Source organism: Culex pipiens, chromosome 2, assembly GCF_016801865.2.
Source record: "Culex pipiens pallens isolate TS chromosome 2, TS_CPP_V2, whole genome shotgun sequence".
Classification (NCBI taxonomy): domain Eukaryota; kingdom Metazoa; phylum Arthropoda; class Insecta; order Diptera; family Culicidae; genus Culex; species Culex pipiens.
In genome coordinates, this window is record NC_068938.1 from 32,077,001 (window position 1) to 32,092,961 (window position 15,961).

At 42.5% G+C, this 15,961-nt stretch overlaps 2 protein-coding genes across 2 annotated transcripts; one reads left to right on the plus strand and one right to left on the minus strand.

Moving 5' to 3' along the window:
* The first annotated feature begins 3,795 nt into the window (after positions 1–3,795).
* Positions 3,796–4,959, plus strand: LOC120426891 (ribonuclease P protein subunit p30). The gene is made up of 3 exons (XM_039591695.2): positions 3,796–4,015; positions 4,080–4,186; positions 4,247–4,959. The coding sequence occupies exons 1-3, from the start codon at positions 3,925–3,927 to the stop codon at positions 4,952–4,954; spliced, it is 906 nt and encodes a 301-aa protein (XP_039447629.1). The 5' UTR covers positions 3,796–3,924; the 3' UTR covers positions 4,955–4,959.
* A 3,185-nt stretch (positions 4,960–8,144) lies between these two features.
* On the minus strand, positions 8,145–13,484 carry LOC120426893 (uncharacterized). Its single transcript, XM_039591698.1, has one exon. The coding sequence runs from the start codon at positions 13,482–13,484 to the stop codon at positions 8,145–8,147; it is 5,340 nt and encodes a 1,779-aa protein (XP_039447632.1).
* Between the last annotated feature and the right edge of the window lie 2,477 nt (positions 13,485–15,961).

The following is a 15,961-nucleotide window of genomic DNA, read 5'->3' on the forward strand; positions in this document are numbered from 1 at the left end:
GCAAGAGAGTAAACAAAACAAAAACTAACGATTTAATCTTAGGCTAAAACACAAAAACAAAACTGTACTTTGATCGGCCACAAAATGAAGATGTGAAGATCCGGATATCCTATACCAATTTGTACTAGAACTTCAATAGAACACTACTGCCCCCTCTACCAGCCAGTCATCGAATGAATAATTCAAAACAGTCCTAAATCTGCATGTTACTGACTGATGAAAGTGTGTACGTGCCCGTTGAAGATCATCCAATAGTCCAACACAGATTAGCTTTCTTAGTTTACGGACTAGCTCATCATCGTAGACGTCAATTGAGGAAAATAAAACAAACTTTCGCACTTTAGTTGCATTACAAATCTGTAACCTTTGGTGTATTCATCTAAAGATTGGTGTGACGACAAGACCACCCGATTTGTTTGGAGTGTAACACCCACTTTGGTTACAGAGCATTCTGCTTTCCGATATAGTAACCCTTTTTCCAAATCCATGACCCCTGTACTATGTGGTAGTATGTTAGTTTTCAAATCGAATAACATCCTACATCTTAAAATTTGCGAAATACTGAACCGCTAAAGGCTCGAGATAATGCGTTTGGTAGTGTAATCGAGAGAAATGCATGGCTTGTAGAAACAGCGCGTGTGAGCGTGAGCGAGATTTGGATGAGTGCGCACTGTAGAGTGAATTAGAATGAGCGCTGGTGTGATTCTGTGAAAGATTATCCAACTGAGCAAACACTGTAGAAATCGATACCAATATGGCGACGGAAACAAGAAAAAAAACACTTGCATTCTAATGTAGAAACAAGAGAAAGATACAACTACTAATATGGTAAAGAAACGATGATTTAGTATATATACAACTAAGAGTAAACAAAAAAAAGAAAAACAAAAAATACCAATCGTGATAGTAGAGAAGTAAAATACCAGAAAGAAAACAAAGCAAAACATGCTGACATCATTAAACACAATGAAGTAAAGAAATGAACCAGATCAGGCTGGTTTACAATGAGCGATAAGTGCGTACTACTGAGAAGAAAGCCCCTTCGACTGGTAACGTGAGACGTAAAAAATAATGAATAAAACATTACTCAACACCCTTTATACGTTTCGGGGACGACGCGAGAGGTGAACATTTTTTGCTGCAGAATTCTGTATGTTTGGGATCGATAAATTCATGCTGTCATTTAACTTAATTATTAACAAAACAAACAAAAAATTAGAACTTTCATCCAATTTTCGAAGTTAGAATAAAAAGGCCACCCCGGAAAGAGGGAGAAAAAAGTAAGAGTAAACAAAAAAATCAATGCTTCTGCGTCTAACTTATAGCGATGTTTATCGATAAACAATACCTATGAATATAGTACATTATATAAAAAACAATGATATAATGATATAAACTCTAGAACAAAAAGGTCACACTAAAAAATCTTGTTTCATTGTGAGAAGAAGAAAAAAAAAAGCATGAAACATAAAATATACTATATAGGTAAGAATACAGTGAACGGATTGATGAAACACTTTTAGATGGTGAACACAATTACAATTGATAAAACCATTTATTGCCGTACAGATAGTAAAAGAAAACAAAACAAGAAAACTACTGAAAAAAAACAACCAACACTGAATGAAATGATGAAAAATGGGAAAAATACTTTGTTTTCTGTTTTATTTTTTCATTTACATTAATAAAAATAATTTTAAAATGAATTATTTTATATTGTGCAATCACGCGCTGTCGCAACTTCTTTCGTATCACAACAGTCCTTGAGCAGTTAGTCTTGGGAAATTATTCTGAAGGGCCAATACGCAGCTCCGAAAAATAGTGGTCATGAAATGGCTTTACGAACAGCAGAAGAAAGAGGAAGGGAACGATTTGGGACTTTTCTTCATCCTCTTTGGCTTGCGTTCGCTGCCGCATATTTTAAATTGTCCTTGACTGTTTCCGTTTCCTTTCGAAGGGCCCACACAATTTTTAATTTTTTTTAACTTTCCAAGTTTAGAATTTTGTTATTTAACTTATATTTGTATTTAAAACATTTCTAAGGTAATTTCTCAATACAACCTTAATCTTAATGTCAGTTAAAAATTTCCTAAAACTTTAAATTAATTTGCTTTTTTTTTGCCTTTTTATTTTTTTTATCTGATTTACTTCAATCCGATAAAAAAAAACAAAATCCGTCCTTTTAATGTAAAGATTTTGCATTTTTAGAATAGGCATTTTTAGAATCGGCGCATTTTTTTCGGCGTTTCTTCTATGCTCCGTATCAGGTTGAATGGGTTGAATCGAAAACGTAGGTTAGCGTTAATGCTGAGAAAAAGAATTACAGGGTTGTTACGGATGGCGCGGATTTGCTGACTAATTTTGCTCAGGCGCGGATTTCGCGCGGATGGCAATTTTGATAAATAAATAGATAGAATTACTTTCAAGTTATTAAGAAAAATATTATCAAGAATTGCGAGATGCAATTTCAATTTCTTATTAATAGATTTTTTTCTGAAAATGTTTGTTTGTATTTTCGAAAAATTAAGATGTAAGATTATGTAGAGATTATTTTTTAAATTTATGGTTGAGAAATTCCTAAATAAAATTTCTACTACACTTAACTAATTTCTTAATATATCCGGCTCTGAATATGTAATTTCTTTTGAATTTGAGTAATGTTTTTTTAACCTTATTTATTTTTAATTTTATAGTGGATATATTCAATTTGCCTTTGAATTTTAGATGGGATTTACCCGTAGAAATATTTTTCTAAATTTAAACATTCTTGGCAAAAAATAAAAAGATCAGAACATTCAAAAATTAATGCTTCATCATTCAAAATTAAAATTTCAAAATAGCTTTAATAGTTTTTTTTTAATCAAAATTTTTAAAATTCAGATTTAAAAAAATTTCGAATTTCAAAAATTGTAATTAAAAAAATCCGAAATTTCTAAATTCAGAATTTTGAAAATCAGAAATGCAAAACCCCAAAAAAATAAAAAAAAATCCAATATTCAAAATTCAAAGAAAAATTCAAAATTAAAGAAAAATCAAAATTAAAAAAAATCAAAATTTGAAAAGTAAAAAAATAAAATTTAAAACAATTTTGCAATCAAACAAAAAACGGAAATCTAAAAAATCTCAAATAAAATTTAAATTCTTAAATTCCTAAATTCCTAAATTCTTGAATTCTTAAATTCTTAGAAGAAATTATTTGAAATATTGGAAATGCAATTTGTTTCGGAATGAAATTTTAGTGAGGAATTTAGAATACAATCTGTATTAAAATTTATAGATTTTGAATTTTTGAGAATTTCGAAATCTAAAATTTAATCATATTAAAATTTTAGATTTTGGTTTTTTTGAGCTTATATTTTTGAAGTTAAATTTCATTTATTAGATTTTTAAATTTTGTTTATATTGGTTTATAATTTTCTATTTTGTTTATATTGGTCAAAATTATTGTAGTGTCCCTCTGATTTGCAAAAAGATTTTTTTTGGTGACACTTTTCTTGACGTCTCTTGAGGTATTTTTTAAAAGGATTTTTTGCTTTCATTCCTTCAAACATAAAACGAGTTTCATTTTTTTTTATCAAATACTTTCTGTATTAGTTTTTTTCTTTGGAAATAACATTTCTTGAATGTGATCGCGATTTTTTTTATATGGCGCGGATTGAGGTTTCGGTCGGCGCGGATTTTATTTCGACTTTCCCGTAACAACCCTGGAATTAATCAAATGGTTTCAGCACAGCTATACTTCAGCGTGTATGATGGGGCCTCTACTGTGAGAAATGTCAAATCCACGTGCGCGCAATTTCAAATCAAAACAAACACCGAGAATCAGCTTTGCTCGTTGCAAATGTTTAGAAAATTTGCTTTTGTATGAAACTTTAATTTTAATCTACTGTTGATTTTAAAATAATTTTGCCAATTTGATCAAACATGCATAAATACACCGGCTTTAGTGATTTATGTGTACCGTACACGGAGTCAACCAAAGATCTAAAAGAAATCTTGAAAGAGCTCATTGAATGTAAGTTCTTGTTGTCAACTTGCTCAAATACATATTTTGAAATAATGTTTTATTTAAATTTTAGTGGGGTATAAAAATGTTGCTATAGAGCAAACGTACGATCACGTGAACAACAATGGTTCCAAGAAATCCGACCCAATTCCTCCGGCGGTGGATTTGACCAATATCAGCGTAAGATTTGAAAAGACTGTTGTTCAAATTCAGGTGATTTAAATTACCCAATAATTACAGAAAGAGCTCAAGGGCAAGCTGCAACTCCTGAACCGCATAACCATCGTTTATTCCGACGCCTCGGTGACGCTGGTAACGAGCCGGTCCGCGAATCTGCGCGGGTACAACCTGGTAGCGGTCATCCCGACGACCCCGGACGCCTTCAACCATGCCTGCCAAACGATGCCCTGCGACATCATCTCGTACAACGCGGACACCGTCAGGGGAAAGATGAGCCGGAAGTACTACTTTCTAGCCGTCAGCAGGAACATTATGCTCGAAATCAAGTACGCGCCGGCCATCGTCAACTCCAACGAGCGCAAAGAGATCATCAACCGCGCTCACAAGTATCACTCGTACGGCAAGTCGAAGAATGTGGTCATTAGCAGTGGGGCTCAGAACCGATTCCAGGTGCGCGGGCCGTACGATATCGCCAACCTGGGGCTGATCTTTGGGCTGAGCGAAGAACAGTCGAAAAATGCTATTCTGGCACTTCCGAGGAAAGTGCTCATTGCGGCGGACGCGAGACGGCATGGCAAGGCTGGGATAGTTGTGCGGCGGCAGCAGGATGTGGTCGACAGTGACGACTACTCGGAATCGGAACTCAACGAGGAGATCCAGACTAGTGACGAAGAAGAAGAGGAGGATGAAGATTGTTCCGCAGATGAAGAAATGTGTGAGGATGAGGTTGTAGAGCCACCGAAGAAAGTGGCGAAATATGAGAAATGAAACCGCATAGAGCTGATATTTCATTGCTGGAAAGAAAAAAATCATTACTGGGATATTTGGAAGGGTTCCAATAATTTTTATCTTTTCTGATTTATTTATTATTTATTAGCGGTTTTCAACCTTTTGGTCTTGTTTTTGCATGCTCATTTTCATTTCTTTTGTGTCGCTGTTTGTGTGCTTGGGTGCGTGGTTATAATAATTAAGAGCGAGTCCACGAGCAAAGCATACCCATCTCGCATCGACCTCACCAATCTGCCTGAAATTTTCAGGGGTTGTTTGTACATATGAAACTAGCATCTGGCCAAAATATGAGCACTCTAGGTCAACGGAAAGTGGGGCAAATTGGGACACCGTTATATCCGATTTTCTGGTAGGAGCGGCCGTGGCTGACTGGTTACGGTGTTCGCTTTCTAAGCGAATGGTCCTGGGTTCGATTCCCATCTGCTCCCAACGAGAAAGTATAGGAAATATTAATCTTGAAACACTGAACATGAACGAAAAATCAAAGTCACCCGAGTCGGGGTTCGATCCCCCGTCCTTTGGATTGGTAAGCAAAAATGCTAACCACTAGGCCATCACGGCTTGGTGAGCGATGCCTGGAATTAGGAATACTGTTACTATCAAACTATATTCGCGCTGGGTCCTTGTCCATTTGACAAGGGTTCGGAAGTTCTAAATAACGTTTGAACCCGATTGGTGCAAACGTTCTTCAGGGCGGGGCTTGTCGATAAAAGCTGAGGGACCTCGCGCTCGGCTAGCCAGCGTAGAAATGGGTCACCGAAGCTCGGCAGAGCTAACACCTTCCAAATGCCTATGCGAGTTATTTGTATGTATAGAATGAAGATCTAAAAATACATGGAAACAACTCAATTTGTAAGAAGCGACCGCGTGGTCCCGTTTGGTTGGTTGCACACACACACACACACACACCGTTATATCCGATTTTCTGGTGATAATTTTATCATATTCGTGTTCCTGAGACAATTTCACATAAGAATCATGTATAAAAGCTGTTATTTGCATCAATTTCAACCCTTTAAAAAATGAAAGATAAAAAAAATCTTCGATTCACATTTATTGAAAATCAAGTTCGTTTCCAAGGATACTAGATGACACCAGAAAAAAAGCAGTTTCTTAATTTTTTTTAACTTTAATTTTTTAAAGGGTTAAAATTGATGCAAATAACAGCTTTTATGCATGATTCTTATGTGAAATTGTCTCAGGAACACGAATATGATAAAATTATCACCAGAAAATCGGATATAAAGGGTCCCCTGAGCAAAAATTTACAACCGAAAAAATTACTAAAAGTAAAAGTGTCTATTTAATATGTTAAACTGCCTTACCCAAAGCGTTCTCAGTCTTGGATGGTAGGCCCAGATGTCCCCTACAAGCTGCAGGTCGAACCGAGTTGATATCTGGATGGAACACTTTTTTATTTGAGTTTGAAAATTATGCTATTTTTTCACTAAAATTCCAATAACTCCCTTTAAATTAAACCAATTGGGATGCTTCTCCCTGCATTTTGTTGCATTTTTTAAGCCCTTTCAGATGCATTTTGAATTTTGAAATTTAATTGAATTTTGTCAAAGTTAGAGCCTTTTTAAGATTTTTGACGTTTTTGAACCTTCAAACTTTGTGTCCCGATTTGCCCCACTTTCCGTTGACCTAGAGTGCTCATATTTTGGCCAGATGCTAGTTTTATATGTACAAACAACCCCTGAAAATTTCAGGCAGATTGGTGAGGTCCAAACGACGTCCCATACAAAGGGGTATGCCCTGTTCGTGGACTCGCTCTTAAATATTGGCATCATTAGTGCGCTGACCACGGGGACGCGTTGTCTTGTTTTTGCATGCTCATTTTCATTTCTTTTGTGTCACTGTTTGTGTGCTTGGGTGAGTCGTTATTATAATTAAATAATGGGGGGGTCATTGTGCTAATGAATATTGTTGCGCGTCAGTCGAAGTCGTGATTATTCAGGTTAATTTTGTTTGTGTGTGCTTTTGTGTCGCTGTTCGTATGGGGTGAGGGATTGTGGTAACTTTACTGTCTGCATGCAAATTTATCAACTCACTATATGATTTATATAATTGTTTATATTATTCCTCATCCTTTTCCTTTCCTGTAACATACCATCTCCTCATACCATATATGATCAAATTGTTTAAATTAACGAACTTTCTAGAACAGCATGGGAACCATCTGGAGCATTTATATTTTAAATTTCTGCATTTTTTTACAGCTTCCTGGAATCATCTTGATTTTATTTATTATATTTATTAGGGGAAATATACCCATTTTAATCACTCTAAGCCGTTCGACCAATTCTCATCACTTTTGCCGTTTTCCGCTATTAAATCAGCATTTTCAGATGTATCAACAATGGAGAGTTGCTTGCTCACTTTTATTTGAGCTGAGCAGTTCTCTACGGAATCGGTCTTTTTTCTTTAATTTTAATTTTTGTATTTTTTAATCCGGCTGAAACCTTTTTTTTTGCCTTCGGTATGCCCAAAGAAGCCATTTTGCATCATTAGTTTGTCCATATAATTTTCCATACAAATTTGGCAGCTGTCCATACAAAAATGATATGTGAAAATTCAAAAATCTGTATCTTTTGAAGAAATTTTTTGATCGATTTGGTGTCTTCGGCAAAGTTGTAGGTATGGATATGGACTACACTGAAAAAAAATGAAACACGGTTAAAAAAAATTTGGTGATTTTTTATTTAACTTTTTGTCACTAAAACTTGATTTGCAAAAAAACACTATTTTTAATTTTTTTTATTTTTTGATATGTTTTAGCGGACATAAAATGCCAACTTTTCAGAAATTTCCAGAATGGGCAAAAAATCTTTGACCGAGATATGAATTTTTAAATCAATATGTTGCGGTGAAAAAGCGGACTGTAAACTTCCCGAACTTGGACCGAGATTTCCGGATTCGGAAGAGGAACTCAAATAAACCACGCGCGCGAATTCTACAAAACTAACTTTATTCTAACGGTACTTTTTCTCTACTTTGTTCTGCGTCCGTTCGTCGCGGCGTCTCGGTTTGGAATGATGATGGCGGCAGCGTGCTCCTGCACACGGCGGTGAAAAGGTGGGAATACCCACTGCGATTGCGACGGCGTCGTTCTGCTAGGGGTCGTTCGGGAACTCCGGAACATCCTCCCCGCCTTGAGGCCACTGCCTCAATTCCTCGGGAGTAGGCACAGCTTGTGGATCGGGCGTTGGTACACGGTTGAACCGCGCCGAAGGGTCACCGTGCGTACCGCTCCTGTTGCGTCCGGATGGACCTCCTTCACTCGTGCTAGCTCCCACTGGGTCGGCGGAGCGTTGTCGTTCTTCACGAGGACCAGCTGGTCCACCTCGATGTTGGGTTGGGGTGTGCGCCACTTGTTACGCGGTTGCAGGCTCGTCAAATACTCATCTCTCCATCTGTTCCAGATATTAGCAGCGCGTCTCTGGAGCGCTTGCCAGTGATCCAGTCGTCCGACAGGCAGGTGTTGCACGTTGGGCTCGGGAACCAGGTTCATCGGCTGCCCAACCAGAAAGTGCCCCGGAGTCAAGGCCTCAACACTGTCCGGGTTGCTGGAGAGAGCGCAGAGTGGCCGCGAGTTAAGGCAAGCCTCGACTTGGCACAGAATTGTTGACAGGTCTTCGAACGTGATGGCTTCGTCTCCGAGTTCGGCCACCAGGTGCTTCTTGGTGCTTTTGACCGCGGCCTCCCAAATACCGCCCATGTGCGGTGCCGAGGGAGGGTTGAAGGTCCATTTGATGCCCAGGTTGGACAAGAATCGCGCTGCTTCCTTGCCGTTGGACTGGATCTGCTCGACGAACTCCTGCAGGACTCGATCAGCGCCAACGAAATTGGTACCGTTATCCGACCAGATTTCGACGGGGTATCCGCGCCGGGATACGAATCGCTTGAGGACACTGATGAAGGTGTTCGTGGACAAATCGCTTGCTACCTCCAGATGTACTGCCTTGGTTGAGAGGCACACAAACACCGCGATGTACCCCTTGGTTACCTTGACTCCACGAACGCAGGCGGCCTTGAGTTTGACAGGTCCAGCGTAGTCAACGCCGACGTGTGAAAATGGTCGTGTCGCCAGCACTCTTGCCGGCGGTAGATTGCCCATCAGCTGATTGGCAGTTTTTCCCTTGAGACGAACGCACCGCGTGCATCCGTGGACCACCTTGCGTACCACCGTCTGGCATCCGACGATCCAGTATTTTTGATAGATGGTAGCAGTCAGCAGCGCCGGTCCGGCGTGGAGATTACGCAGGTGTAACTCACGCACCAGCATTTCGGTTGCCACATGGTTCTGCGGCAGGATCATGGGGTGCTTCACGTCGTACGGCAAGTCCGAGTTCTGCAGTCGACCCCCCAAGCGCATGGTGCCTTGTTCGTCGAGAAAGGGGTGGAGCGGGGAAAGGATATGTTTGGTTGGCAGCGACTTACCCTTCCGCAACAGCTCCAACTCGGGTGCGTACGCCGTGTGTTGAACGGCTCGAACGAGCTGCGCTCTCGCAGCGCTCAGCTCGGCTGGGGCCAGCTCCCCAGTCTGACGATTGGCCTTGGTAGTCCGGCAGTTGCTTGCGAGACGATTGACACAGGCCAGTGTCCGGATGATCAGCGTGAAACTGGACCGCTTCGCCAGCAGCCCCAGCTCCTCATCGTAGTTTTCTCGGATTGGGATCGCCACTAGGTGCAGCGATTTAACTACTCTGGTTTCCAACAGGTCTTCGTCGTCAACAACTGGAACAGGGCGCAGCTTCCAGAGTGCTTGATCCACCTGCATCCACGGAGCAGATCCGAGCCACAGTGGGTTGCCGAGAAGCTCGGCCGGTGTGAGCCCGCGCGTTGCGAGATCAGCAGGGTTTTCCTTGCCCAGGACGTGGTTCCAGCAGCTGCGTGGCAGGTAATCCAGGATGGCAGCTGTGCGATTCGCCACGTAGGTCTTCCACTTCCGGGGGTGAGTGGACAGCCAGTTGAGCACGATGGTCGAATCCGTCCAGGCCCAGTGCTCGATTGCGAGGTGCGACAAAGCTTCCGTTATGCGCTCCATCAGCAGTGCAAGCAGCCACGCACCGCAAAGTTCCAGTCTTGGCAGCGACACTTGCTTGATTGGTGCGACTCGAGATTTGGCTGCAATTAGAACCACCGAGATGTTGCCGTTGGCGTCCACCGACCTGGCGTAGACGACGGCTGCGTACGCCTGCTCGGAAGCGTCCGAAAATCCGTGCAATTGGATTCGACCACGAAAGGGGGAGAGGTATCGTGGGATCCGCATGTTCTCGAGTAGGTGCAGAGTACTCCGCACTTCCTGCCACTCCGCCTTCACCGCCGGCGGCAGTGAGTCGTCCCAGTTAACGTCGAACAACCAGAGTTGCTGGTACAGGATCTTGATCTTCACCAGCACAGGTGCCAACCAGCCGAACGGGTCGAACAGTTTAGATGAATCCGATATCATCTGGCGTTTGGTGAAGGTGAACGAAATGTCGGGGAGGTTGACCTTGAATCCGTACACGTCCTCCGTCGGGAACCACTGGATGCCAAGGGCCTTCACTGCTTCTCCTTGCTCGGAGAACTTCATCAGGACTGGAGCGGACTCGTCGGTGCGCTGCTCTTGGAGGAGTTCTTGGTTGTTCGAGGTCCACTTGCGGAGTTCAAACCCCGCCGACGAGAGGATCTCAACCACTTGCTGCTTCAGACACGTCGCTTCGTTCGTGTCGTCGGCTCCGGACAGGAATTCATCTACGTAGAAATCCCGTTTGATTCGTTCTACCGCCTGTGGGTAGACGTCGTCGTAAGCCTTGGCCGCCGCCCGCATTGACTCGATTGCCAGGTACGGTGCGGTCTTCGTTCCGTACGTCACTGTGCAGAGACGGTAGTGCTTGATCGGTTGATCTGGTTCCTCCCGGAAGACGATGCGTTGGTAGTCTCGGTCGTCCGGGTGCACGAGTACCTGGCGGTACATCTTCGCAACGTCTGCACAAAACACCACCTTGTGTGAGCGGAACCGCAAAGCCACCGAGAACAGGTCCGCGTTGTTGTTCGGTCCGGCACGCAATCGGTCGTTCAGCGAAACTCCCGTTGAAGTGGCGCAGGACGCGTCGAAGACAACGCGCAACTTGGTCGTGCTGCTGTCCGCCTTGATCACCGCGTGGTGCGGTAGATAATAGCACTTGCTGCTATCCTTCTCGACTTGATCGGCTGGTACCTCCTCCATGTGGCCGAGCTCCAAATACTCGCGCAGGAACGCTGTGTAGTCCTGCTTGAACTCCGGGTGTTGCTGGAATCGACGTTCCATCGACTTCAGGCGTTTTGTGGCCGCGGCAAGCGAGTCGCCGAGCGCTGGCTTCGAATCGTCAAAAGGCAATCTGACAATGAAGCGTCCATTTCCGTCGCGTTGCAGGGTCGAACTGAAGTGTTCAGTGACCTGCTGTTCAGAAGGAGTAAGCGGTGGTGGCTTGAAGTTCTCCTCCTGCTCCCAGAATTGCCGCAAGGTGCGGTTCAGGTCCATCTCTGCGTGCAGATTGACGATGGTGTGGTTGCTGTGTACGACGGCTTGGTCGTCGTATCGTCCCGCCACCATCCACCCTAGGACCGTGCGTTGGGCCACCGTTTGGCCGCTTTCGTCTTTGACCTGCCCTCCCTCCAAGAGCGCAAGAAAGACGTCTGATCCAAGAATGATGTCGATCGGACCCGGTCGGTTGTAGTCCGGGTCGGCCAGCTCCGGAATGTTCTGCAACAGTTTCATGTTGGCCACGTCGAAGCGCTGCGACGGAATGGTCGAAGTCAGCTTTCCAAGAATGTAGGCGTCCGTGGCGATAACCACGACCTCGTCGAACCGGGAAGCAATTTGCAGCGTGACCACGCCGCGGGTTGTTCCGACTTCCTGCTGTCCAAGGCCGCTCACCGCCAGTTTCCCGTTCCTTCTCGGCAGCTCCAGCTTCCGGACACACTCCTCCGTCACAAGAGATGCTTGCGATCCGGAATCGATCAGCACTCTCGCGCGGACGTATCCGCCACTCACTTTTCGCACTTTCACTACTGCTGTCGGCAACAGGGGTAGAACCTGCCGCTTCTTCTCCGGTAGCTCCGCCATCAGCGAAGCGATCACTTCTTCTTTCTTCTCAGGAACCACTTTCACTGAAGCACTGCTTCCACTTTCCTCACTTGCTCGTTCAGAATTGGCCGCACTTGTGCACAGCAGCGTGTGATGTCGTTGTTTACACTCAGGGGTGTGACACGACGACTTCGAGGTGCACGATTTGGCGCAGTGCGCAGGTCGCAAACAGTTAAAGCACAAGCGAGCCTTCTGCACTAGTTCACGCCGTTCTTGCACGCTCAGCCTCCTGAACTCTTCGCACTGATACATGTTATGCTCTTTCGAACATTTCGCGCACTTCTGATTGGTTGCAGTTGTGTGCAACGCTTTCAGCTTCTTGTCACTGATCACTTGTTTCGTCGCTTCCTTCTTTCCGTCGAGCACCACTTTCTTCGAGAATGCTGAACAGGTTTCCAGCACCTCACATCGCTTCTTCAGGAAAGACAGCAACTCGTCGAACTTCGGGTTCTCCTTTTCGATGACCTTCTGCGACCAGCCAGCTCGAGTATCCTTGTCCAGCTTCTCGAGCACCAGGTGAATCAACCACGGATCGCGGGTCTGGAATTCCTCCCCGAGGGTATCCAGCTGCTGCACGATCTCGTCCGAGCTCGTCACAAGCTTGTTCAACGATTCAGGGGTGGCACTTGCGATTGAGGGTTGATCCATGAATTCACGTACCAGCGAGAAGACAGTGAATCGTTTCTTGTCATAGTAATCGGTCAAAGCCTCCCACGCCAGCTTGTAGTTTGCCTCCGAGATAGAGAACCTTGCGACTTGACGCTTGGGCTCGACGTCCAGATACGAGTAGAGATACTGCATCTTTAGAGTGTCCGTCAGGTCATCGCGGTTGTGAATGGTTGACACGTAAAGGTCCTTGAACGTCGTCCACTTCTTGCGATCTCCGGTGAATTTGGGCACACTGATGGCTGGTAGTTGAACGTTCAGTTGGGGTAACCCATTCTGCACCTGACCGCCGTGTGGTGAACAATTCGATGCCTGTCCTGCTCGTTGCGCCGATTGATTCAGCAGCAGCTGCCGCTGCGTTTCCATGAGCAGGTGCATCGCTTGCTTCCAGTCGGTCGTTCCGGCCACGGTCCGCTGACTGGCCGTTGAATCGCCGTCGGAATCCACATCCAGGAATTCCTCGTAGGCGTCCTTCGCTTTGTAGTACTTGTGGAAGAACTCTTCCCGGACGCTGTACACAGAGGCAATGGCCGCTGCGTCCTCTTGCAGCTCCTCGATTCCAGTTTGCGTCTCGCGAAACCTCTCGGCAAGCTTGTTGAGCTGGGTCAGGCGGTCCTTAACCTCACTTTGAGACGGTTTCCGCGTTTTGAGGCTCTCCGCGACTGACAGCTCCCCACTCACTTGCGCCATAAAGGCGTTTCTACGGCTTTTCAGTGCTTGCATGTCCATCACTATTCGGCACTGAAGGACCAAATGTTGCGGTGAAAAAGCGGACTGTAAACTTCCCGAACTTGGACCGAGATTTCCGGATTCGGAAGAGGAACTCAAATAAACCACGCGCGCGAATTCTACAAAACTAACTTTATTCTAACGGTACTTTTTCTCTACTTTGTTCTGCGTCCGTTCGTCGCGGCGTCTCGGTTTGGAATGATGATGGCGGCAGCGTGCTCCTGCACACGGCGGTGAAAAGGTGGGAATACCCACTGCGATTGCGACGGCGTCGTTCTGCTAGGGGTCGTTCGGGAACTCCGGAACACAATACAGATTTTTTCAAAAAATCGAAATATGGGTCGCAAAAATTTTTCAACTTCATTTTTCGATGTAAAATCAAATTTGCAATCAAAAAGTACTTTAGTGATTTTTTGATAAAGTGCACCGTTTTCAAGTTATAACCATTTTTAGGTAACTTTTTTGAAAATAGTCGCAGTTTTTCATTTTTTTAAAATAGTGCCCATGTTTGCCCACCTTTGAAAAAAATATTTTTGAAAAGCTGAGAAAATTCTCTATATTTTGTTCTATTGAACTTTGTTGATACGACCCATAGTTGCTGAGATATTGCCATGCAAAGGTTAAAAAACAGGAAAATTGATGTTTTCTAAGTCTCACCCAAACAACCCACCATTTTCTAATGTCGATATCTCAGCAACTATAGGTCCGATTTACAATGTTAAAACATGAAACATTCGTGAAATTTTCCGATCTTTTCGAAAAAAATATTTTCAAAAATTTAAAATAAAGACTAACTTATCAAACGGGCCAAACATTCAATATTACGCCCATTTGAAATGTTAGTCTTGATTTTAAATTTTTGAAAATATTTTTTTCGAAAAGATCGGAAAATTTCACGAATGTTTCATGTTTTAACATTGTAGATCGGACGTATAGTTGCTGAGATATCGACATTAGAAAATGGCGGGTTGTTTGGGTGAGACTTAGAAAACATCAATTTTCCTGTTTTTTAACCTTTGCATGGCAATATCTCAGCAACTATGGGTCGTATCAACAAAGTCCGAAAAAGCAAAATATAGAGAATTTTCTCAGCTTTTCAAAAATATTTTTTTCAAAGGTGGGCAAACATGGGCACTATTTAAAAAAAATGAAAAACTGCGACAATTTTCAAACAAGTTACCTAAAAATGGCTATAACTTGAAAACGGTGCACTTTATCAAAAAATCACTAAAGTACTTTTTGATTGCAAATTCGATTTTACATCGAAAAATGAAGTTGAAAAATTTTTGCGACCAATATTTCGATTTTTTTTTAAAATCTGTATTGATTTAAAAATTCATAACTCGGTCAAAGATTTTTTGCCCATTCTGGAAATTTCTGAAAAGTTGGCATTTTATGTCCTCTAAAACATATCAAAAAATAAAAAAAATTAAAAATAGTGTTTTTTTGCAAATCAAGTTTTAGTGACAAAAAGTTAAATAAAAAATCACCAAATTTTTTTTTACCGTGTATCATTTTTTTTCAGTGTAGTCCATATCCATACCTACAACTTTGCCGAAGACACCAAATCGATCAAAAAATTTCTTCAAAAGATACAGATTTTTGAATTTTCACATATCATTTTTGTATGGACAGATGCCAAATTTGTATGGAAAATTATATGGACAAACTAATGATGCAAAATGGCTTCTTTGGGCATACCGAAGGCACCAAAAAAGTTTCAGCCGGATTAAAAAATACAAAAAAAATCGAATGACCGAAATCTCAGAGAATTGCTCAGCTATTTATAATTTCGGAACAGTCAAAAACACTTTATGAAAGCTGTAATTCATGATCAAAGTGCTGATAGGCCGATAATAGAAATAGGCTGAGAAAGGGTATAGTTCCCCTATATGTATTATATTTGTTTCGTTTATTATTTTTACAAAACTACATGCTTATTATATAATACACTAAAGACTCACATTTACACGTACAAACTTCCAAATCATTTAATACATTACGCATTTAACCATTTTCATCGGCCCGATGAAATGCCCCTAACCCCCATTCCAAACCTCCCAAAAATATTCCGTTCACTTTTAAAAGTCGCATGGGTTCCCTGCACTTTTGCCACTAGTGAACAACAAAAACATCCCGTCCCAAATCCCCACGGGACTGTATGGGCGTAGCCTTGGAGCACAGTGTGGAAATTTACGTTCTTAGATATTTTTGGATGTACCGGGCAGCAATCAAATTGTCTAAGAATATTGAATTGACCATTGTGGCACCCCCTACAGCGTGGTGCAGACCCGTTATGCTATGCTATGCTATGCTATTAGCGGTTTTCAACCTTTTCTTGGCTAGGTACCCCTTTTCGTTTTGCTTAATCTGCTGGTACCCCTTAGTTTTTGAACATGAAATTTTTCGCTTATAGAAGTTTCTTTTAAATTCCATATATGTTTTTTTTTTTGTATAAGAAACTTAAATTTTGGAGA